Below are 24,024 nucleotides of genomic sequence, written 5' to 3'. Positions count from 1 at the left end.
CTTAGTTCGTCCTGGACTGGAGTATGCTGTAAGGTTTTGGAGACCATACCTACAGAGGGACATAGACTTGGTTGAAGGGGTGCAGAGAAGAGCTACGCGTGTCCTTATTGGCACACAGGGCTTGAGTTATGAAGAAAGACTTCATTTTTTGAATATGTTTACATTGGATGAACGCAGGTGTCGAGGAGATATGATCGAAGTGTTCAAAATTTTCAATGGGATGGATAGGATGGACCATGAACTTTTAGTACACCGCCAATCGACTGCTTTTACAAGGGGACACCAGTATCGATTGGTGAGGGACAATGCAAGGTTATGGTGTCGCAGGGAATTTTTCTCCAATAGGGTTGTTAATAAATGGAATAGCTTACCCCCGGAGGTAGTAAATTGTAACACAATTGACACGTTTAAAAAGAAATACGATAAACATGTTGGGGTAAATCGAGAAGCTATCCATTCTTAGAATAAGACAACCATAAGTATTCTTTATGGGCATTGTATAATATTTTTTCATGTGTATATAGTGTTTGTAATTTGTGTTAATTGCATTTTTAATTGGGTTGCTGTATTTTTGAAACATATGACAACCATATTTTTATGGGCATCTTTTTATCAGCCACCTCGTTGGGCATTTTGCCTGTTGTGGCGTTGTATTTGTATTTGTATTTGTATTAGAGAACAGATTATCTACCCAGGGCTAAAACTAGATACGCTTTCAGTCGGACAAGCATGCATTGTGCCTACTCCGTGTATTCTGAATATCTTTAAAATAGGAATTTAGCGCCCTCTGGTCCAGCTACAGGGGCACAAGATCCACTCGCACCCTTCTCGATCTTAGCTGGGTGGGGGGGGGGGGGGGTGGCTGTTAAAACCCTAGGCCAGAGGGTTGTTTGTCCGAACTTTAGGTTTTAACTTTAGATTTTTGAATTTTAGACCTTTCATTCATTCTGGAATTATTTCTTTCATTTATTCTAGAATTAGTCATTTTTCAATGTTTTCAACCATTTTCTGAAAATGATCGGCGGCCGTGCCGTCGTAACGCATGGGCCCACCCCCGAGTGGGTCTTAAGAGAAGATGGGCCTCAGAAGAATCACTTGGCCCGGGGGCTCATGATGCTCTTAAGACGGCCCCTGATCGGCGGGCCACTACAAAAAGCTCCGAAGGCCAAATGTGGTCCGCGGGCTTAGGGCATCAGTACTAAAGGGGCACCACAAAAAGATATCATATGGTATTTTTTTTTAATGCACGATTTTTTTTCAACATCGATCATCCGATAGAAGATCCGGAAATTGTAAGGACACTTGATTGTATAGTTGAAGATCATTATCACAAGAATGGCACGAAAGATGAGAATCTAATGATGTTGCAAACTACACTTCACATTATTGCCAAGTTTTTCGATTAGCTTTTCACAATTTTCATAAAGTACGCCCAGGGCTGTCTTAACATTATCATATGCCCACATACAAAGCGACTTTTCTGACAGAGGCACTACTAAATTGCTAAAAATTCCTACCTATTTGCATATTTACTCTTGAAAATCGGAACCAGATCTAATTGTCACTTGGTTGCCAGAAATGACCAGATGGGCCCCGTGCAGCAAACAGAATAAGGGCATGATTTTTGTGGGTCATTAGTGAATCAACTGTGTAGTTTGATCCATAGAAGTAAAAGAAATGCTACCAGGTGTAAATTACAAACTTGACAATGTATCTAAAAAGAAAAAATACCCAATATATATAACGGTGAATCGTCAGAAATAAGATACCTATTGGCAGGACCGCAACTGGATACTTGGTTAGCCGACGCAACTACTCATTTAAGAACACCCCCCCCCCCCCCACCCCGTAATGCTGAAGGATAGGTTGAATGGTTGAATTTGCGCCCCCTTTTGTAATGCGCCTGGGGCACCAGCCTCGCCTGCTCACCCCCCCCCCCCCACCATTTGCGGCCCTGTCTATTGGTAATATTATGGCCATTATAAGATTGAATGGTTTCTCCTTGGAGTGTCGTTACAGCCTTTATCTCATCAACCGTTCGTCGTAGTGGTATGGTTATAATTTTAAAAATTCTCAAAATGTGACCAAAAATCCCCCTGTACGAGTTTTGAGGATTAAAATACAGCGTACACAAAATAAAAAATGTAAATTTTTGTACGCCCCCCCCACTCTAATTTCCAATCAGTTGTTGCTTTTTTTCTTCTGAGCCCAACAAACAAATCACATGTTTTTAGCTGCATTATTCCCTGAGATATTCAAATTCAAAATCGGAGACAGGTCCGGGCTCGGAAGAATTTCGCGGCCCAATGCAAAAAACATTTTTGCGGCTCCCTCTAAAAACATTTTATGTAGTTGTTCCCGACTTACAAACTTTTCGAGTTGCGAACATAAATCTTGGAGGGGAATTTTTTTTCAGAGAAAACGCATTTTATTACACTAATTTTTTTTCATTTTTCAGGAACGCGTTGATAGTGTGAATCGCGATCCATTGAGAGGGAACGGCATTGAAATTAATTTTACAAAATTCATAGATTATTAATAATAATTAGCGCGTGGTCCACCTGCTGACACTTCATCGTGGCTCGAACCATATTCAACAGTCATAAAATTTTGTCATACTTTTAAAGTGCTTCATTATCTCTTCATCAAATATACGTTGCAATTCGATAACTGATCATTTTTCGAATTTTTTATTGCTATTTTTGTGTAATTAATGTAAATTAATAGAAGTAAAGGAATCAATTACTGGAATTCCACGACTTCCACAAGAGTAGGGCTGACAGGCAGGATCGTCGTAATAGCATCATAGGGCCCCCCCCCCCCCGAGCCAAGATATTTTTTGGAGGCCCTACCAGGAAAATTCTCGAAAAATTCAACTACGTCTCATTTTTCTGAGGCACCTCTTCTCTTGATGAACTTCGGGCACGGCCCGGGGTGGGGGAAGCATGCGTTAAGACGGCACTGCCTAAGGTTCGCACCAGGCGTCCTCCTTTTTCAGTTTTGAATCTGGTAACCCTATCTGAAGACCACATAATCCGTGTTTTAGCTTATTTGTTCGATCATCCATATTGTCCCTATGTTTTTGGTGGAAAGAAATAATTACTTTTTCTACATAAATTCGATTATTGCAAATGTACGAATTTTGTTACTGAAATTTTCGTCTCATAAAAAACTTTCATGCCAGAAAATGACAAAGAACTCTCTATCTCTCTTTCATCATCTCATGAGTTGCTTGAAATTTCGAGATTAAATGGCAGCGCCAACAGTAAATAAATCAAGCCTCTGGAGAGAGTAGGACGTCAGCGGTCTCCACCTTGGCAGTGCTGGGAACTGTCCCCCCCCCCCCAATATCTTTCGTCGGAACATCGCGTGACTCGGTGAAAACAAACACGACACCCACCCACCCCCCCCGTTATTTTCTTATGGCATAAATAGGAGTTTAAAACAATAAATGAAAAAATAATTTCAGCATGGACGAGATAATTCCAAAATTAATGAAAGTTATAATTTCAGCATTAAAAAAAGATAGTTTCAGCATTAATGGAAGAAAATATTCTAGAAATAATGTGAGATAATTATAGCATTGATAAAAGTGATAATTCCAAAATTAGTGAAAGAATTAATGAAAGAGATAATAATAAAATTAATGAAAGATAATTCCAAAATTAGTGAAAGATAATTCCAAAATTAGTGAAAGATAATTCCAAAATTAGTGAAAGGTAATTCCAAAATTAGTGAAAGAATTAATGAAAGGGATAATAATAAAATTAATGAAAGGGATAATAATAAAATTAATGAAAGATAATTCCAGAATCAACGACAGAAATAATTCCAGCATTAATAAAAGAAATAATTTCAGCATTAATGAAAGAAACAAATCCAGAATTGATGAAAGCAATTATTTCAGAAGTAATGAAAGAAATAATAATTAATAAAGGAAATAATTCCAGAATTAATGAAAGAATATTCAAAAAATAATGAAGGAAAATTCAAAAAATAATGAAGGAAAATTCCATAATTAATGGAGGAAAATTCCATAATTAATGGAGGAAAATTTGAAAATTAAAGAAATTGTGAAAGAATATTCAAAAAATAATGAAGGGAAATTCCAGAATTAATGAAGAAAAATTCCAGAATTAATGAAAGAATATTCAAAAAATAATGAAGGGAAATTCCAGAATTAATGAAGAAAAATTCCAGAATTAATGAAAGAATATTCAAAAAATAATGAAGGAAAATTCCATAATTAATGAAGAAAAATTCCAGAATTAATGAAAGAATACTAAAAAATAATGAAGGAAAATTCCAGAATTAATGGAGGAAAATTTGAAAATTCAAGAAATTATGAAAGAAATGATTCCGGTATTAAATGAAAATAATTTAACCTTTTTTTCATCTCTCTTTGCATGAATTCTTCTCTCTATCAGTTCGGTCTCTAAGTATTGGGTTTTAAAGATATGTTGAAAAAACATATCTTTAAAACCCAATATTTAGAGACCGAACTGTACATTTCTATGGGTAAATTTCCAGGCGGGAACTTTGTTTCCATCGAGTCACGTGATTTCCTTGCATTTGATGGCGCTGCAGTCGCGGTGGCTGGATGCTCTTAGAGGAGAAATATATTTTTTATTTCTCCTCGATGGGATGCTCCCTCCTGTAATATAATCTCTGTCGTCTGCTTTTTTCCAGGTTACTTGTTTTGAACGTCTCCTTGTGTCCAGAAAAAATAACTGAACTGGCAGTTCGAACTTCCAGTTCTGTTTGTGAGCTTAGCTTGTAGGGAACCAACTTCTTGTCTGTCGTCTGCTCATTAAGAGGTTATTTGTTTTTGACGTCTCCTTATGCTCAAATAAAATAACCGAACTTTCAGTTTAAACTTTCAGTTCAGTTTATGGGCTTCGTTTATAAGGAACTGAGAGGAATAAAGAATATAGTTTTTTTCACTTTGAACTTCATCATCACCACATGAGTCACTTTTAAATTTGACATTAGATGGCAGCACATTACTATTAAAGTTCAGTGTGGAAAAATTCACTTTTTACGATCTTACCTGTCGTTTGCTCGTGTGGAGGACCTTTATTTTGGATGCCTCTTTGGGTCTTGAAAAAATTACTGACCTAGAAGTTTGATCTTTCAGGACAGTTTATAAGTTCTGTTTATAAGGAGAAAAGTTGAATGAGAATTTTAGTTTTATATACCTGAGCTTCGTCATCACCACATAAGGCACTTCTGATTTTGAAAGTAGATAGCAGCACCAACAATATTTTTAAAAATGAATTTCTTAAAGTATTCTAGAGTATTAAATTAATTTTAATTCCCTTTTAAAATTGTTAGTGCCATTGTGAATTCGCGGCAAATGCTACAAGGTAAAAAAAATATATCTATACTGCTATTGGTGGACGGTGTAACATTTCGAGTCACCCGGTATATACGGATTTTGTCATGGCGTAACGCAGTGACAAAACTGTTCATGTGAACATAATAATGATTCATTATCAGGATTTCAAGCCCATCGGAAAATACAAATAAGGGGCCATTCAAGTATTACGTAAGCAGATTTTGAGCCATTTTTGACCTCCCCCCCTTCTCAACAAAAGTCAGCAACATACTGATCCCTTCCCCCCCCCACCCCCCCGTCAGCAAAATTTCGTCAGCAGCTTAGAATATTTCATATCTTCAAAAAGGGGTGGTTGATGACGTAAGCAACCTTCAACCCCCCCCCCCCCCCTAGCATCAAAAGCCAGCAAATTTGAAACCCCCTCCCGCCCCTCGATGCTGACGTAATACTTGAATGACCCTAATTAGATTTTCAAATAAGAAAATTATCAATTTGTTGACTTCAATTTCGATACGGTGAAAATCTGATATTTCGTTGGATGACAAGATGCATTCAAGCGGCTTTTTGGTTCGTAATATGGCCGCTCTCTCGCAGGCGAACGAAGCAACGTGCGAGTTGGCTTAAACACAACACAATATTTCACATAATAGTCCGTACTATATTTAATATACAGGGCGCATAGGTAACGAGGCATATGACATTTCAATGGCGAACTATTGGTTTTAGAGGCATACTTCCAGTTGGAAAAAGTACCCGAATAATGTGTAGTACTCAGATATTTGATTCATGTTGCCAGGGGAAAGAAAGAAAGGGTGGGGAGAAAAAAAGAAAAATGGCCAAGCTTCCTATCCAGCAAGATTCAAAACTCATAGAGAGGAAAAACAGGCAGTTTGTCCTTTAATTTTTTTTTCCTTCGTGTTCGATATTTACGGGGGAAAAAATCAGAAATCTATATAGGAGGTTTTTATTCCTGAATCAATTCTGTGGGTGCTCTGCCCCGTTCTACAAGAGATTGTGGGTGCTCGAGCACCCACAGCACCCCCGGCTCCGACGCCACTGTTACTCCATTTTTCTTTAAACCTCTTCTATAGTTTGTGTCAGGGCCTACTGTCACCCCGAAGTCCCCCACCGAGATTACATGAGGCACTTTTTTTATTTCCTTCCTCGTGTTAATGTTACTTGAATAGCGGAAAAATTGCGAAAAACATATAATATGCATTTTTTGTTTGAAATTAAATTTTTTTTAGTCAGAGTGACTAAAAAAATTTAATTTCACAAACTTCTTCGTGGCCCCCGTATCAGTAGCCGTGGCTCCCCTTTTGCCAGATTTTCATCCGTGCCCCCCGCCCTGGAATATCCTAGGGCCCCCATGAGGTCATATGCCCCCCCCCCCCCCGATTGAGAACCACTGATTTAGATTACCGTCACGTGTTGTAGTTCGTGTGTCGTGTCTTAGATGGCAGCACAAGTTCAGATATTTTGGAGCTACTTTTGACTTTGTGGATGATTTTGCTGGAATATATATATTTTTTTCTCATGTTTGAAGACCTGGCAACCCTGATCACGTGGTTTCTTTCCTCAACCTCCATCAACAGGTTTCCCCGCACAAACTTTTTGATAAAGAGTTTTTTCAACGCTTTTTTTCGAAATTTCTAGGTAACGTTGATAATTTTGAAAACAAAATTCAATTGTTTCAATATTTGTTTATTGATGTTTTAAAAACAATTGTATAAATATGGACTTTGAGATCTAGTGTTTATAATATTCATTGATTGGTCAAAGGGGGAATCACCGGATAATTCGCATTACATGGGGCATGGCCCTGGGACCCCAGGACGATTCTCATCATTTTTTGTTTTTTCACTATATAAATTAATCAAAGGGCCCGTGAAAAATCCCAGTTTGGGGGCCCTTCTCCAGGATGTAGGGACCATTACGTGGGGGGGGGGGGGCGATAAACAAGTATGGAAATTTGATTTGCATGAATCATGCCCCGGAGGCTGACAAGCTCTTCGGTCCAGGGCCGCAAGTAAATGCTTGGTCACTCGGGGAAAGCGCGCATTTTGACGTCCCCCTTGTAATGTTGAAGGAGAGGTTTCAGAATGAAATTTGCGCCCCCCCCCTCGGGGTACGAGACCCCCCCCCCAGTAGCGGCCCTGCTTTGGTCTTGGATGAATTTTTGTTTTGCGTCCCTTCCCCCCCCCCCCCCATAAGGTTAGGGCTGTCAGGGCTCCATTCGGGACCAAGTGATTTTTCCAAGGCCCTACCAGGCAAATTCCTAAAAATTTCAACCAGATCTTCATTTTTGCGAGGCCCCCCCCCTCTTTTCTTGAGGCCGTGCCCGGGTGCCCCCATGGCAGAAAAATACTTCGTCACTCGGGGCAAGCCGGAATTTTGCCCCCCCCCCCATCCTGCATGTAGAAGAAACATTTTAAAAAAATGAATTTGGTGCCCATTCTGGTCCGACCCGGATGCTTCTCCCCTCCCAGTTGCTGCCCTGTCTGCGCCTAAAGAAGGCATTGCCAAAGCCTTGGGATGATTTGTACAATTTTTCTTCACACTGTAATTTCAGTATGGAGAAGCTCAGAAAAAAAAATCTGAATGGGGCGTCGATTCCAGCCTGTGAAAAGGGGGGGGGGCGGACATATTGCACCTAAACATTTTAGTATAGGGGGGGGGGGGGAGGAATTCAGCAAAGGGTAGCAGGTTTTGCTGTCAGAGTCGGATTTGTGGTTTTGCCACCCTCTGTCTCAGTCATTCTTTGTGTCATTCACATGTTTGGACACTTTTTTTGGTCACTCATTTGGTCATTCACATGTTTGGACACTTTTATTTTTGGTCATTCACTGACCTTGTTCCTTTCTCTAGGTCACTCATGTGTCATGCTTATACAGGGCCTGTGTTTCTCATGAGGAAACGGGTGCATATCCAGTGCCCACAAATTTTCAGGACTTTGAATTGGCTGCCTTTGCTATCTATTGTGGACATTACCCTTCTTTCCCCCATGCCTTTGCCTTGGGAGCACCATATATATATATATATATGGGCGGCCCGAACGTATGAGAAACAGGCCCTGCTTACACACTTTTAGGTCACTCCTATACTTCAACACACTTTAGGTTGCTCTTTCTATCGCTCACTAACCTGGTTCGCCACTGTCTAGATAACTCTTGCTCATTCGCATGCATGTATGCACACTTATTTGGTCATTCACATGCTGTACCAGTGGTTCTCAACCTGGGGAGCCCCTTTTTGGTTCTGTGATGTTCTAAGGGGGGCCATGGGTGTACCCATTGGCAGGGAGATGACGGGAGAGTCATGACAAGTGGTGAAGGAGGCCTACAGAGGGATGTGAAAAAATAAATCTTTGAAGTGAAATGAATATATTGTGTAAAAAAATGACTATTTTCATACTCCAGCAGCTTGTGTTACAGTTACTTGCAGTTACGGGGGACTTGTGTGGCAGAGGGGGGGGGGTGATTTATTATGTAGGGTTGTTTGGATCGTCCAATATTTTACACAGACCAATTTTTCCCAAGATGGGCCAGCCCTGGACCATCGAGCGGGATGAGGGGGACCCTGCACCCAAAGCCCCTATCTTTGGCTCTCTTCAAGCCCCTCCCACGAAAGGGGGAGAATGGTCTTGGGTGTCCTCTCTAATAAATAACTTTTGTTCAGTACAAAAAAAATTAGTTTTCACTAAATTCAATTTAGTAAGTAGAAAGGGTTTGGCGCCTGCGTGAGAGTGTGGAGGGAGTGCACAAGAAGAAAATGTAGTCCTAGTTTATTGTGGGTTAAATGTTTTTGCAATTTTTGTTATCAATATAAAAAAAAATAACTGTTATTTCGTTTAGGTAACTATTTCAAGATAAAAGATGGCAGATGAAATTCTTCTGATCGGAAGCGGAGGCAGAGAACATGCACTAGCATGGAAATTAGCCCAGTCTAATCTTGTTAAACACATATATGTTTCACCAGGCAATGCTGGCACACAAAATGGAAACAAGATGTCAAATATCAGTAAGTAGCCGCTGTTTCTATTTTACACACTCTAGTATTTTACACACACACATGTAGGGGAAACGGGGACAAAACCTGGTACCGAATGTTTGAGTCTGCATTATTCTGAAACGAAAAAAAAAATTTGTGCAAAACTTTGTCATACAATACAGCTTCAATGGATATAGTGGTGGTTGGCTGAAATTGGTTTTCTGTTTTTGGCAACTTCGATTTACAAGTGTGAGCTGATCTCCCCATTAAAAAGTCCCGCTGCGGAGAGCAACAGGCCTACAACAATGCAATTACTTAATCATTACACTTCACTCATAGTTAGAAGAATTGATGGCAGAGATGGCAACACTACACATAACAAGCATCACAGAAACAAACGTCTTGCTAGATTCACAATATATACAAATACATTCCAGAATGTACCAATTCGTTATAAATTCTGCAGAGCAATATATAGACGAGGTGCATGTGATGTTTAGTAGTAGTGGCTTCAATGGGTATTGAACCACCTGAATATAGGTGATTTTTAATGTGAATATGCTTTTTAAATCATCTGACGATACTGAGAGCATTCGCAAAATGTTGTGTGACAAAATTTTTCAAATGCTCATATTTCAGGAAGTACCCAACACACATCGAAAGCAGTGGTATCATCAGATGCACATTGCAAAGCTGCATTCAATGGTATCCCTCTGGTTTGAATATCTCTTCCTGTCTGGGCACCAACCACCGATTCGTAACAAATTTTTTGCCATCATATCTTGAGCAGTTCACAATCACAACAAAAATAAATGACATTGGTATAGATTATTAGCTATTTCAAAGACAAAACAAATGATAATGAAATTTTGGCAATAATGTAAACATAATGATTAATTTCATTATTTCAGTACCTACCATGCGATTCAAGGCACAAAAAACATATTCACGTCAAAACTTGCAACTGTGTCTATGAAAGCCTACGACAATTTTTTTACGCTAAAATTTTAAAATTTTCTTTAATTATTAGTCAAATAACGTTATAGCGAAAATCTCATTTTAACAAACACTTTTCTAATCCGTCAGATAAATTTACTTAGGAAGAATGCAAAATCCCGGAATTCCTTTATAACAAAATTTAGTTATAAGGAAGTGATTTCTTTGGTCCCTTGGAGTTCGTTATAATGGGATTTGACTGTATAATTTTTTTTTTTTGGATAAAGGAGCAAATACCAGGTTTAACCGGGTACACATTGAAATACATACAATAATATTCATCAATTAGTTTCTTTAAAAAAATGAAAAATTTGTATTTGTCGTTCAAGTTATATACATTTCACTTTAAAATGTAAGATCCTTCTCCATTTATTAGCTTCCAACTACTGAAAAATTCAAGTCATAGTTTTTCTCATGTTAATTGTAAACCCCCCCCCCCCCCACATTTAAAAGTGTCATATTGCTCTGTATTCGAGCATACTTTGCAGCCCAGTCTCTACAAATATGGCACTGTGGGGATACATTCTTTTTTATTGAACTGTGCATGCATAATGTTCATTGCAAAATATACAAGTTTTAAAAATTATTGTCTTCTCACGATCATCCTATTAAAATAGCTTTATTACTACAATTTTTATTTTTTTCTATTGACTTTATACACTTACTTTTTCTTGCAATGGCGTTTATATTTCTATTAGTGGATAATGGAAATATGTATCTGGAGTTTCTTTATATGTATATTGAAGTACTTTTTACGAGGCGTATGTGTTATGGTAAATGATAGTAATCCATGGTTTTAGCTATTCATCAACAGGACAAAAAAAGAAGGAAAAACTACATTCTTGAAGATTTTTTTGACATTATAGTGACAGCTTGATAATTTTTAGCTCATTGTATGCAAATAGTTTTTATATTTTTAACATAGAGATGTGAGGTGAGAATATTGTGAGAATATTCTCCTGAGTGTAAAAATTTGAGAATACTCAAGAATATTAATTTTTCTTGGAATTTGTTTTGCCAATTTTGTTTATACTATGAAATATAAATCAGTTTCCATTGCCTGATATTTGAAACAAAGCAATTTTTGGTATAACCACCCCAATAATGACTTTTAGTTTGAGAATATTTTGACTCTTGGTCATGATGAGAGGTTTTAAAAGTTTGGTTATGAATATTTTAGAAACCTTTGAGATTAAAACCTTAAAAAATTATTTTGAAATTAGATAAATTTTCAGAAATAAGTTCAAAACAAAAAATTAAACATCACTTTCAGTCTAAAAAGATAGAACTGTTGTTTTTTTTCAATGTACATACACTCAAATTCTCTATCACTCGTATTTCTTTAAAAGTTGTGCAATTCAGCGATGTTGGTTTAATTTTCTCACTTTCAAACTTTAATATTGGGGGCTACAAACTTCAGTATTCCTGTCTCCTTGACGGGAAGAGAGATAGGAACATAGAATATTCTCTCAAAAGACTACTATTGTAAATTACTAGAGAATATTCTTATCAAAAATAATAAGAATTATTCTCAAGTTATTTATAGAGATTATTTATTATTATACATATTATTATATATATTCTTGAGAATATTCTCTGGAAGGTCTTCTATAACTGAATATTCTCATTGAGGAGAATATTCTAGAACATTCTCTAGAAGGACTATTATTAATAACTTGAGAATAATTCTTATTTTTGATAAGAGAATATTCCCTAGTAATTTATAAAAATAGTCCTTCAAGAGAATATTTTCAACGATATTATATATAACTAAATTATAAATAACAGAAGAATATGCTCATCAAGAATTTATGAGAATATTATCAACCTTCCAGAGAATATTCTCAAATATTCTCCTTGATGTTCTCCTAAAGATTATTCTCAGGAATTTTACATCTCTATGGTTTAACATTAGCTGTTTGACGATCACTCCTCATAGCAAGATACAGATTATAACAGACTTTTTCTGTATTTCAGTTTTTTTATATGTTTTTGAATTGAGAATAATGTTTTATTTTGATCTAATTAGTTTATTCTAATTTTTTTTTTCAGGTCTGAATCTGAAGAGTCACGCAGAAATCATAACATGGTGCAAGTCTCATGATATAAAACTAGTTGTTGTTGGACCAGAAGACCCATTAGCAAATGGTACAGTTCTTTTTAATTACGATAACTCATTATATTGCAAGTGTGGGGGGGGGGGAAGGGACATAAACAAAGACTATCCAAGTTTCAATGTCAGTTATACTTTTAAAAGTGGCTGTCTAATAAATGTGATAGATACATCCAATGCCTTGTGTAAGGAGGAGCTACCTGTATTTTTGATTTTTATTATAATTTTATTAAGGAAAGACAACATTGTACTTATGAATGTATGCCACAGCTGTAATTTGGGCACTAGTCAAGATCTATATGAAGTTTGCTTACACTGTCCTGAAGACACTAGATGATCTATAGCTGCCAAGTCCCCCCGATTTCTGCTCCATCTGCCAGACTTGGAAAAATTCTTACATCTCCAAAATTTTTACCATGTTTGGAAAAATTCCTTATTTTGTGAAATTCATTATTCCCAGAGAATTCCCCCCCCCCCCCCACAAATGATGTGACATGCATTAATTTTTTTTTTAATGAAAGAAATGGATGAGGTAGTTTTGAATTTTGATTTGTTCAATTTTGGATGCTCTTACACATTGTACAAAATATTCAGGTTGATTTAGAGAATGGAAGATTTGATTTCGAGTTTCAAAAAACTTAATTTTTCTTACCTGTTCATGGCGACCGCAATTATTGAAATAGAGACATCTGTTGCTTTTTTGAGATTCTTTTTTTTTGTTGTTGTCCTCTTCATGAGAATATTCAAGTTGTGAGCTTATTCTGTACTTTTTCACCAACCTTCTTCATCCGTAAGGCAACTACCGTATATACTCGTGTATAAGCCGACCCCCCCCCCCTCTTCAGGACCACCAAAATCGCAATAAATTGAAAACCCGTGTATAAGCCAACCCCAAAAAATCCATGCATTTCAGAAAAAAAATTCTTATATTTTCATGCAAAATTAATAGTTTTTACAGAAATTTACAATAGAAAACGATTTAAACTTTTTAATCCGTTTCTTCTGAGTCTCCAAGCTCATCGTAATCCATCAGATCATCATAGGGGGGTGCGGCATGTTCGTTTTTATCTTCATCTGGGCTACCATCGCCATTGCCACTTTCAACGAGGATATCATCTTCATTTCCGTCCATCGCATTGCTGATGCAACACTTTTTGAAGGATCGGATGATAATTTCAGTGGAAACAGAATTCCACGCCCCATGTACCCATTGGCTCAATGGGTCCAGGTTTCTTCAACGCACCACTTTTTTTTGTAGTTTCTTTATCATCAGAACTCATCCATTCGATCCACAAATTCTTCAGTCTTTGAAAGAGTTGTTGATCCTCACATCTAAAGGCTGTACAATCAACGTTAGCCCACTTGGTATCAAAGCCAATGATGTTTCGATTTCTTTGCCTCGTCTTTGACATTATAAGGGTTTTGAACATATCCCATACCAATAATGCCAGTTTCTCAAACACTGCTACAAAAATGACTACTGATTGTGGGGTCGAAATTTTCTCATCAAAAACTGATCCGAGTATAAGCCGATCTGCCCCCCCCCCCACTTGAGGAACGAATTTTTCCATAAAAAAACTCAGCTTATACATGAGTATATACGGTACTTTTTTTCATATAGAGTTGAATAAGCAAATGTGGATTTTGTTTGGGCATGGAGAAAAATGTCGCTAAACTACACTGCTGGCCACCGTAAATGCAACACCCTGAAGGAAGCATGCAAATAATATGAAATTTGCAACATGCATTAGCGGAGGTGAGATATGCAAATGATTAGAATTTCAGCTCAGACGCACATCACGCGCGCCTGTAGCGCCACTTCAAAGCGCTATTTAAGGCTTGGAGATTTCAACGATTTGAAGTACGGCAATTGTGTTGTTCTTGTGGTTTTTTCAAAAAAACGATCAATTATGCCTCGTAGAAAACAGCGATCATCTTTTGATCAAGTATCCGAGTTCGACAGAGGAAGTATAGTGGCCTACAGAGATTGTGGATTATCTTTCAGGGAAATCGGTAGTCGTGTTGGACGAAACCAAACAACTGTAATGCGGATATGTGATCGTTGGATGCAGGAGGGTACGACGGAATGACGTGTTCGATCGCATCCACCTCAGTGCACCACTTCACGTGATGACAGGCGTATTGTGCGTATGGCAGTGACGGATCGCTCAGCCACATCACGAACCATAGCACAGCACATTCAGTCTGTATCGCATCATCCAGTGTCTGCGCGTACCATTCGACGCCGTTTACAGCAGAGTGGTCTGTCCGCAAGACGTCCATTGCTTCGTCTACCCTTGACGCAGAACCACAGACGTCTCCACCGCCAATGGTGCGATGAAAGAAGGATGTGGACGGCACAATGGAATGAAATTGTCTTTACTGACGAGTCACGCTTCTGTCTGCAACACCACGATGGTCGGATTCGAGTCTGGAGACACCGTGGAGAGAGGATGCTGAACAGCTGCGTTATGCACCGCCACACTGGTCCTGCACCTGGTATTATGGTATGGGGCGGTATTGGATATCACTCTCGCACTCCTCTAGTACGCATTGCCGGTACTTTAAAAAGCCAGCGCTACATCTCCGAGGTGTTGGAGCCAGTTGTCCTTTCTTACCTTCAGGGCTTGCCCACAGCCATATTTCAACAGGATAATGCGCGACCACACGTGGCACGCATTGTCCAAAGGTTCTTCGTCAATCGCCAGATTGAATTGCTTCCCTGGCCAGCTCGCTCTCCGGATCTTTCGCCGATAGAAAACATGTGGTCCATGGTTGCTCAACGATTGACCCAGATTACATCCCCAGCTGCCACACCAGATCAACTTTGGCAACGCGTGGAAGCTGCTTGGTCTGCTGTACCCCAAGAACACATCCAAAGTCTCTTTGAATCAATGCCGAGGCGTGTGGCAGCGGTGATCTCCAACAATGGCGGCTACTCTGGCTACTGATTTTGGCAGGAACCACACTTCACAGAAGTCTATAAATTTAATCATTTGATGCTTGGTCAACATGTTATCTACAAAATAAATATTGTTGCGATATCTCTTGTCTTTCTTGGTGTTGCAATTTGGGTGGCCAGCAGTGTACATTGATATTCCAAAATAATAATGCTAGAAAGACAATGTCTGAACCAGAGAAGTGAATGGGATTTCAGCAGTCTGTGAAAAAGTTGATTGCTGCATACCCTCAGACTTTAGTATTTCCAGGGTAGTAGGATTTGCATCTGCGATTGAGCTCCTGGAAACCCCAGACTTGCTCATCCACCATATTTGTGCGAAGTGTGGCATCAATATTATTGGTACAGCCAATAGCTGTTTCCTATGCCAGTTTTTTTTAATGATTAGAAGTCGCTTTGAACAGAAAACTGGTTTTGTTACTCTAAGATGGAGAGTGATGAGGATGAGTACTCTCTGTATATTCAGGTGCTTCAGCAGATGCTAAGGTCATCTAAGATCCAGTAAAACTCCAGCTGCCCATGGAATTTAAAAGCCAGTGTGTATATGGGACTGATAATGAAAGCTTCTTACTCAGTGCCACAAAAAAAAAAATTCAGACTTTGTTAAATTGTAATTTTTTTTAACATTTTAATGTAGGCTACGTATTATATTTTAGAAAAGATCAATAAATCATGGTATAAAGAAATGAATGATTAAAAGTTTGCTAGGAATTCTGAGGAAAGAGAGGTTTTGTGAATGTCGGTATCTAAATCAAACTTTGAATTATCCAACACTTTAGGGGAAAAATATCAATTAAACACAAAATCAATTAAGAAATTTAAACACTTAATTTTTCTTCATTAAATTGAATTAGAAACTCGAGGAATTCTTAAAATTCAAATTAGCCAAGTAATGGGTAGTAGGATTTGCATGGTAGTAAAGACTAATTATATTCATCCGTGATTTCAGTGAAGATTATGAATTAAACTGAGCTTCATTGAAGAAACAGGACAAATAAATATAATGATCTCCCTGCATGTATACAAGAAACTGTATTTGGAATTTGGGCCCTGATTTCTTTATTATTTCAGGCATATCAGATTCTCTGACAAATGCCGGTATAAAATGCTTTGGACCATGTCAGAAAGCAGCAAATATCGAAGCAAGCAAACTCTTTGCAAAAGAATTCATGGACAGGCACAACATACCAACTGCCAAATGGCTTCGTATTACCAACGAAGATGAAGCTCGAAAGAATATAGTCAAGTATGCTTATTTAGGTTTTTTCCCTTATTACAATACAATACTTTATTAGTGAGAAATGAGGAATACAGAAAAAAAGGGGAAGTGGGGGGGGGGGCTTATACTGGCAATCACAATTTACAATTTGATATGAAACTTAAACATACAACTTGTTGTATAAATAAATTAATAAAAAGATTAAAAATAATTAACAGAACATGAATGAACAGAAAGAGTAAAAAGAAAAAAAAAAAACTAAATACAATATAACTTGATTGGTCATGGTGGCCAACCATGCTCCATGATTCCTTCTCATTCCTGTGATTTTATTGATGCTCTGTGTTTTTCACAATTATTTGAATGTGTAACAGCTTTTTTTTTTTTATTGAAGAGATTGATCTTTGTTCTTAGTTTAAATGTCAAATAAGTGATTTTTTTAAATCAAATATTTTCTTCACTTAACTTTTCTTTATTTGTTATACATAATCACGAGAAAGGAAATAAAAGGAAATGAACAAAATTGTCTGAACAAATTCCATTTCTTCTTCCAAGTGTTTGTTAGACCTTGGGAAGATTTATCTTGGAATATACAGAGTTAAAAAATCATCTGAATGTATTCACGAGCACTTAGCATCTGCATCCACCCACCTTTTCACAGTAAAATTTCACTTTCACATAATTATTCTTTTTTTATATTCTGCAAACAAATATGCATTGGAAAATACTTGGTAAATACTAACTAACTAATGGAAATCAATTAAAAATCTGATTAATGCAGTGAAGATACAGCTAAATTTAGAAATTTTTGAATTCAAAAATTTAGCTGTGTTCAAGTTAAATAATATTCAAATTGGTACGAAACTAAGTGAACACATGCAAGTTTCATAAGAAAGTCTGTGCCCACCCTTTTACAGCAAAATTATAGATTCCTCAAGTATAAACATTTGGTTAATCCATGGCTCCCACAAGAGGGCTCCAGCACCGGGATAATTGTTCTTCACTCTAAATATATTTTTTCATGCTTTAAATTCATTATAAAAGGGCTGCTGAGAAGCCTGGCTTGGGGGGCCCCACCAAAGATATCAGCCTGGGGGAGGGCACTTCTTCAGCATGTGGGGGCCATGGGTTGATCTACAGTATTGGTTTTCAACCCTTCAAAGTGCAAATGCAGGCCATTCTTTCTGTTTTAACGAGAATGTTGACCATAAGGAAAAACAGGTTTGGTCTAGTACCACGAAATGCTCTCATATCGGATTATTTAATATTATTAGAAACAAAATGTTTGGTCTCTTGAATTTTATTACTGGGTCTGACTATAGTGTTCAATTTTTAGGTTTAGAGAGTGAACCATTTCATTGGTTTGAAAACTTGTTGCAGGTGGCTCAATTAAGTGATCATCTACTTCACCACACACCAACTCCAGCCATATTGTTATAGCGCCTGAGTGGCACAGTGGTAAGATGCTCGTCTTCCACTTTGAAGGTTGCCGTCAAAGTCCATGGGTTTGAATCCAGCCAAAATAACATCAGAAAAAGTTCTTTACCTATCGAACCTGGGGTGACCACCGATATAGATGGCACCTTCATTTCCCATCCAAATCCACTAGCTTGAAATTGCCATATGGCTATATATGACTGGAGTTGGTGTGCGGTAAAGTAGTGGCCATATCGTTATACTGCAATTTATTGCCGTTAATGAGTTGGGTTGGAAATGTAAGTGCCACGTGTCAGTGGTCTCCTCTAGCTCATTAGGGAAAATGTCTTGTTATCTATATTCTTCTCCCAATTGATCCTGGGAGCTGAAGATGGTAGACAAGCATCTTATCACCATGCCACTCAGACACCTCCAAGTTCATTTGGTTTTCAAGGAGATTAACTGATCAGCGCTGCAGGTAACTACTTGCATCGGTTATGTGATCTTTATATGTGCTGTTGGTCACTGAAGTGCTCTGGAACTGTGCTACACACTGATCTGTAAATAACCCGCTTAAGTGGTCTGGGAATGTGCAGTGGGCCACTCAAGTGATGTGGAACTACACTGCAAGTCATTTAAATGATCTGTAGATGTGCAGCAAGTCACTTGAGTGATCTGGGGGGTTATGTCATCGGCCCTTCATGTGATGCGAAACTGTACCACTGGTTTGATCTGGAAATGCGCTGCTTAGTTCATTTAAAAAAGTTAGGTTTGAGGTCCTGAGCTACATTAGATGACTATGGGAGCCACATTTGGCCCTCTGGCCATGGGTTGAGTATCTATGATAAATTTAACAAATGCAATTTTTTGATATTAGTGCTCCAATATATATATATTTTTATAATTTTGTGTCTTATAATTTCATTTGTTGGTGTTTGCAGTGCATCCTTTGACGGTCTTGTTGTGAAGGCGAGTGGATTGGCTGCGGGCAAAGGAGTCATTGTTTGTGACACCAGGGAAGAGGCTGTCAAAGCTGTCACTAGCATGAAATCGGTCTGTATCAATATTTTAGTGTAAATTTTTAATGAAAATTACATATCGCTTTCCTGTGTATGACCATGGCTCCCACAATTGTGGGGCTGGGGACAATTAATTCTCATCATTTTGTTTTTCACATTATTAATTGACTATAGGAAAAACCGTGAAAAGTCTGAATGGGGGAAGGGGGTTCAAAAGAGCCCAACCCTTGGGCCCTGCTTAAGGATGTGGGGCCATGTGTATGACACTTATCTTTTGTGTCTTGATGTGCACAGCATCAAGAGGTGTTACTGTATTTTTTATTGAATTCTGTTCTGTTGAATTCTCTTTTCAATTTGTTTGCATTATTTCAGGACAAAGCGTTATGTGCTGCCAGTGAAACGATTGTGGTGGAAGAGAAGCTCGATGGGGAAGAAATTTCGGTTTGTGTATTTGTTTTGTTTTCATAAATATATTTATGTATTATTTTGAGAGCAAAGTCTATCAGTGCACAGGGGTCTGTCCAGCCAAAATTTCGGTCCATTTTCTGGACCTGAGAAATGGACACTTTACAAAATAAAAACTATTGAAACCATAAATTTGGTATTTCATTTCTTTTGTGATATTAATTAGGTTTCTTTGCTTTCCACAAAGTTACTTATTTTTCACAAAATTAATGATCCTTTCCACAAAAATAAATTTGTACAAAAACAGGATCCTATGAAAAAAGTCTGGACAGACTCCTGGTACAATGAAACCTTGATATAATGATACTCTGCAGATCAAGGAAAAACAATGTAGAGCACTTATTGTTATATAGAGAGGTAACATATATTCCCATCATGCACCACTGAATTTATGCTATTCTCGCCATCTCTTTCAAGTCGGCACTGCTAGTGCCACCAGAAAATGCACTTATAAGAATTTATTCGCATCAAAAAGCTGTTTAAGTTAATTGATAAAATTCAGTTGTTTTGCTACTATAAAGAAGTTTACTGCATTGTACTTTTGTGTACTACTCAAAAAATAGTTTCATGACTGTCACCTGGCAGTCCAGTGGTTAGGGATCTGCCGCTGCGATGGTTCAGTGGTTATAATGACAGACTCGCGTCGTGAGGATCGGGGTTCGAACCCCATTGTCACCACAGTGTTGGTCGGTTGAAGTTGTTTTCCTGTGGTTCCCAACTTCGAGTCGCAAATGCGAGCTGATCTCCCCATTAAAAAGTTTCGCCACAGAGAGCAACAGGCCTACAACGATTAATTATTATCACAAAAATGAGAAACTTTGCCTGGTTTTAATTTATTTCAAATTATTTTGATTTTGATAAAGCGTTCATTTTTAAAAAAGCAGCACACAATTCTGAATTGAATTTTCTCGAGGGATACTTCATCAGAACATGCCAGAATTTCCTCGTTAATGAGGGAAGAAACACGCCACCTATTTTGTCAACTTGGACAAGCTTTATTAACCTCAGTCGTGACAAAACTTTCAACACTTTGCAACAGATGGCTCCCCAATTCGCATTCAAAGACCACTCGGACTCAGCAAATACAAAGGCGAACTCTTCGGACGACCAGATGTAAACATCACTCCTCCACGACTCATTCGTGTGAATTCTGACCACGAGGTCCTGATGACGGCTCTCCATTGAAGAGCCAAAACGTGTCGACCATTCGACCAATTGAATTTATTTGTCTTAAAAACGTGGCAATTTTTGTATAGATTAATTATTCAATCATTACACTTCACTCATAGTTAGAAAAACTGGTGGAAGATGGCAGCACTACACATAACAAGCATTAAACAGAAACAAACGTCACATTAAGTTTCATTACACGTACGTGCACATTCCCGCATGTACCAATTCGTTAGAGGTTCCGCAAAGGAATATGGACGAGGTGCATGTCTGGGTTTAGTAGTAGTGGTTAGGGATCTAGCTTCTGACTGTGCAGGTCTGGGTTTGAATCCTGGTTTGGGTATGGATGTCTACTAACACACCAACAAATATCCTGGACAGATCGTAAAGATCTCTTGGGAATATGTGATGATCACATTATTAAAAAAAATTAATTAACGCTTTCAGGGGGCACATTGCATAAAATACTGATGATATTAGATGCCCTCAGAAAAACAAAAACTGATTAGGAATTTAAAAATATATTGAAAGTAATTTTCGCAAAATATAATGAACTAGCACTATAGGGATTTTAAAATCTCTCTAAAAATATCATTATAGTCTGTGTAGCAAAGACAAAAGATCATGAGAGCAAAATTAAAGGATTGCAGTCAAAGTCAGTGTTGCCAACGTATGCAATGATACATTACTTTTCTGCCTGTATATTATGCATCACCAGTTTCTGAACAATCCTAGTGAATTTCTGACAAAATAAATATTTCAATTTCGTTGCAGGTTCTCTGCTTCACAGATGGCAAGACAATATCTGTTATGCCTCCATCTCAAGATCATAAAAGGCTTGGCGATGGTGATAAGGGGCCAAATACGGGTGGCATGGGTGCTTATTGTCCTTGCTTTCAGGTGATAATTATTTTTAAATACATAATTTTTCCCCTCCAAGTACATAAGGATTGAGGATTGAAAATTAAAACTTTCAAAATAATTGATTTTGCGCTCATAATTCGTGTTTCTTAGAGAAATTATGTGGAAATTTCATTTAGCATTGTTTCCAGTTTATAGACATGAACAAGGGTGTTCAACCTTTAGGAGAGTGCGAGCCACTTCATTGATTTGAAAAATGCATTGTGGGTCAATTAATTAAGTGATCTAGAACAGTGCAGCATCTTACTTGAGTGATCTGTAAATGTGCCACAGGTTTCTTTAGCGCTGTGGAATTGTGTTGCGTTGATTTTTACATATGTTGGGTGGGGGATCACTTAAGTGATCTGGAACTGTGCAACGGGCCACTTGTGGTATATGAACTATGCAGCGGGGTCACTCAAGTGATGTGGAGCTGCACAGAAAATCAGTTGAATGATCTGGAAATGTTAGTGGCCACTTGAGTGATCTGGGAATATGTCACAGGTAAATCCTAGTGACCTGGAAATATGTTGCAGGTCAGTCAAGTGATGTGGAACTGCACTGTAGATCACTTTAGTGACCTGGGAATGTGCTTCTTAGTCAATTTTTGCAGAATTATGTTTGAAGTCACTGGTCATATCAGATGGCTCTTGAGGGCCGCATTTGGCCTGCAGGCCATGGGTTTAGCATGTTTGACCTAGAACTATATATTTTTTGTTATTAATGGTATAGATATGTAATAGATAGTATAGAGATGGAAAGTGAAAATTAATTAATTCACATTTTCATAAAGGGTGGGTGGTGAAGTAATCATTGTTTAAAGGCTCCCCCCCCCCCCACTTATCAAAAGTAAGCAAATCCGAAACTCTCCTCTCCTTGTTGCTGATGTAATACTTGAATGGCCCCAATTTAATATGCAGGGCTCCTACTTTTCCTACTTTTTGGTAAAATGTCCTACTTTTGTCACCAAAACCTATCAACAAAATTCATATGATTGATTTTAATTCAGAAGGGGGAATCATCAATATAATGCCATATAATAAAAATGTAGTAGATTGCAATTAATGATTCTGCCAAAGCAGAACTTGTATTGTTTTTAAAGTTATTTGGGAGGGGGGGGGGGGTGTATATCGACCATTTGGTGATTTATTAATTTTTCTTTTGTTTAGTTTGAGGGTTCAACAAGCAGAGTAGTGATTAAAAACTTCTGCCTGGTTGAAAAATAATTATTTTGTATTTACTACTTCATGGTCTAAACAATAACATTCATCATTCAAAATTATGGTGCACATTTTGTGTATAGGTGAAACAACAGTTTGCATAACAAAGCAGTTGGGTACATAGGCCTATTCTAGGTTTTGTGACTCTAATTATACGCAATAGCGTTCAATTGTCTTCTGTATCTTTAGGGCATGCAGAGCCATAAACAATATTTACAAGTCTCAGCAAAGAGCTAGAAATGAAAGTGCTTCATTTGTTAAACATGATTACACCGGCATTGAACGCTAAAATTTAAATAAAGGCACAGACAATACAGTAAAACCATCTGGTCCACCTTGACTTATTTATATCAGGCCTTGTAATTTATGCGTTTTGCACTGTGCTCTTTGAAGTGGTCTCGAAAGAGCGTCATTCTTAAAAAATTTACATGTCTTCATAATTTTCTGTGTGCATTGTGGAAAAGAGTTGACAGATTGGACTGTAGAAGACTCCAAAAAAAAAAAAAAAATGTATATTGTGAGGGGGAGACTGAAAAAAACTATCTGTGGTTGGCCAAAAATAGTTTTTGTTACCAAGTCATTTCTGTCATTTTCCTTTAGCTCGAGTCAATCTTACGAGATACTGAAATAGTGTGCTATGATAATTTTTTTAAATTAAAAAAAAGAGAAAATTAGGGATAATTTTTTTCCTAAAAATGTTTTTAGGGATTTTTTATATTATGCTATGATTATGTTGTCTGGGGGGGGCACATTCCTACTTTTTCTAATTTTTTTAGAGGGAGCCCTGAATATGTATGTAAAAGTCTTTCGTGGCTGTTAAATGCTTCTCCTGTTCTCATATCTGTCAGGTTCCTAAAGAGACTATTGAAGATGTCAAAAAATATATACTGCAAAAAGCGGTGGACGGACTGAAATCGGAAGGTTCTCCATTCGTGGGTATGTTTTTGCATTAAATTTGTTCTTTAAAAGTTTTTCTGAATGACGTGGCTCGATAAGACTTTGTATGTATGGTCATTGGAGATCATTTGAAAGTGAAGTATAGATTTCTATCGATCTTGAAGTGTTATTGATATTTTTTCAAGTTATCAAAAATGTGAAAGAAAATATTTTATACACAATATATATTGTGTAATGTAAAATTATATATACTTCAAGACTTTTTTACTTTTTTATGTTGTATAAAAATTATTTTTTAATCAAAATTACTTTTTCATGTTGT

The 24,024-nt window shown here is 37.5% G+C and overlaps 1 protein-coding gene across 2 annotated transcripts in view; it reads left to right on the top strand.

The window, feature by feature from the left end:
* Nucleotides 1–24,024, top strand: part of Gart (trifunctional purine biosynthetic protein adenosine-3 Gart) — a 49,830-nt gene that overhangs the window by 10,246 nt on the left and 15,560 nt on the right. The window contains exons 1-8 of one of the 2 annotated variants that reach the window (XM_089241562.1): nucleotides 6,887–6,994; nucleotides 9,193–9,358; nucleotides 12,377–12,472; nucleotides 16,468–16,642; nucleotides 18,973–19,084; nucleotides 19,423–19,491; nucleotides 21,460–21,585; nucleotides 23,654–23,741. In XM_089241562.1, coding sequence (XP_089097688.1) covers nucleotides 9,214–9,358; nucleotides 12,377–12,472; nucleotides 16,468–16,642; nucleotides 18,973–19,084; nucleotides 19,423–19,491; nucleotides 21,460–21,585; nucleotides 23,654–23,741 — 811 coding nt within the window. In that variant the 5' untranslated portion in view covers nucleotides 6,887–6,994; nucleotides 9,193–9,213. Of the gene's footprint in view, nucleotides 1–6,886; nucleotides 6,995–9,192; nucleotides 9,359–12,376; nucleotides 12,473–16,467; nucleotides 16,643–18,972; nucleotides 19,085–19,422; nucleotides 19,492–21,459; nucleotides 21,586–23,653; nucleotides 23,742–24,024 lie in introns of those variants that run through there. The other variant, XM_089241563.1, reaches the window with a different exon arrangement.

This window comes from Pholcus phalangioides, unplaced genomic scaffold (assembly GCF_987345545.1).
Source record: "Pholcus phalangioides strain wild (caught in Gottingen) unplaced genomic scaffold, Ppha-v1.0 ptg000014l_1, whole genome shotgun sequence".
NCBI classification, from domain to species: domain Eukaryota; kingdom Metazoa; phylum Arthropoda; class Arachnida; order Araneae; family Pholcidae; genus Pholcus; species Pholcus phalangioides.
Note: the sequence above shows the minus strand (reverse complement) of the source record. Positions and strands in the feature narration are given on the sequence as shown.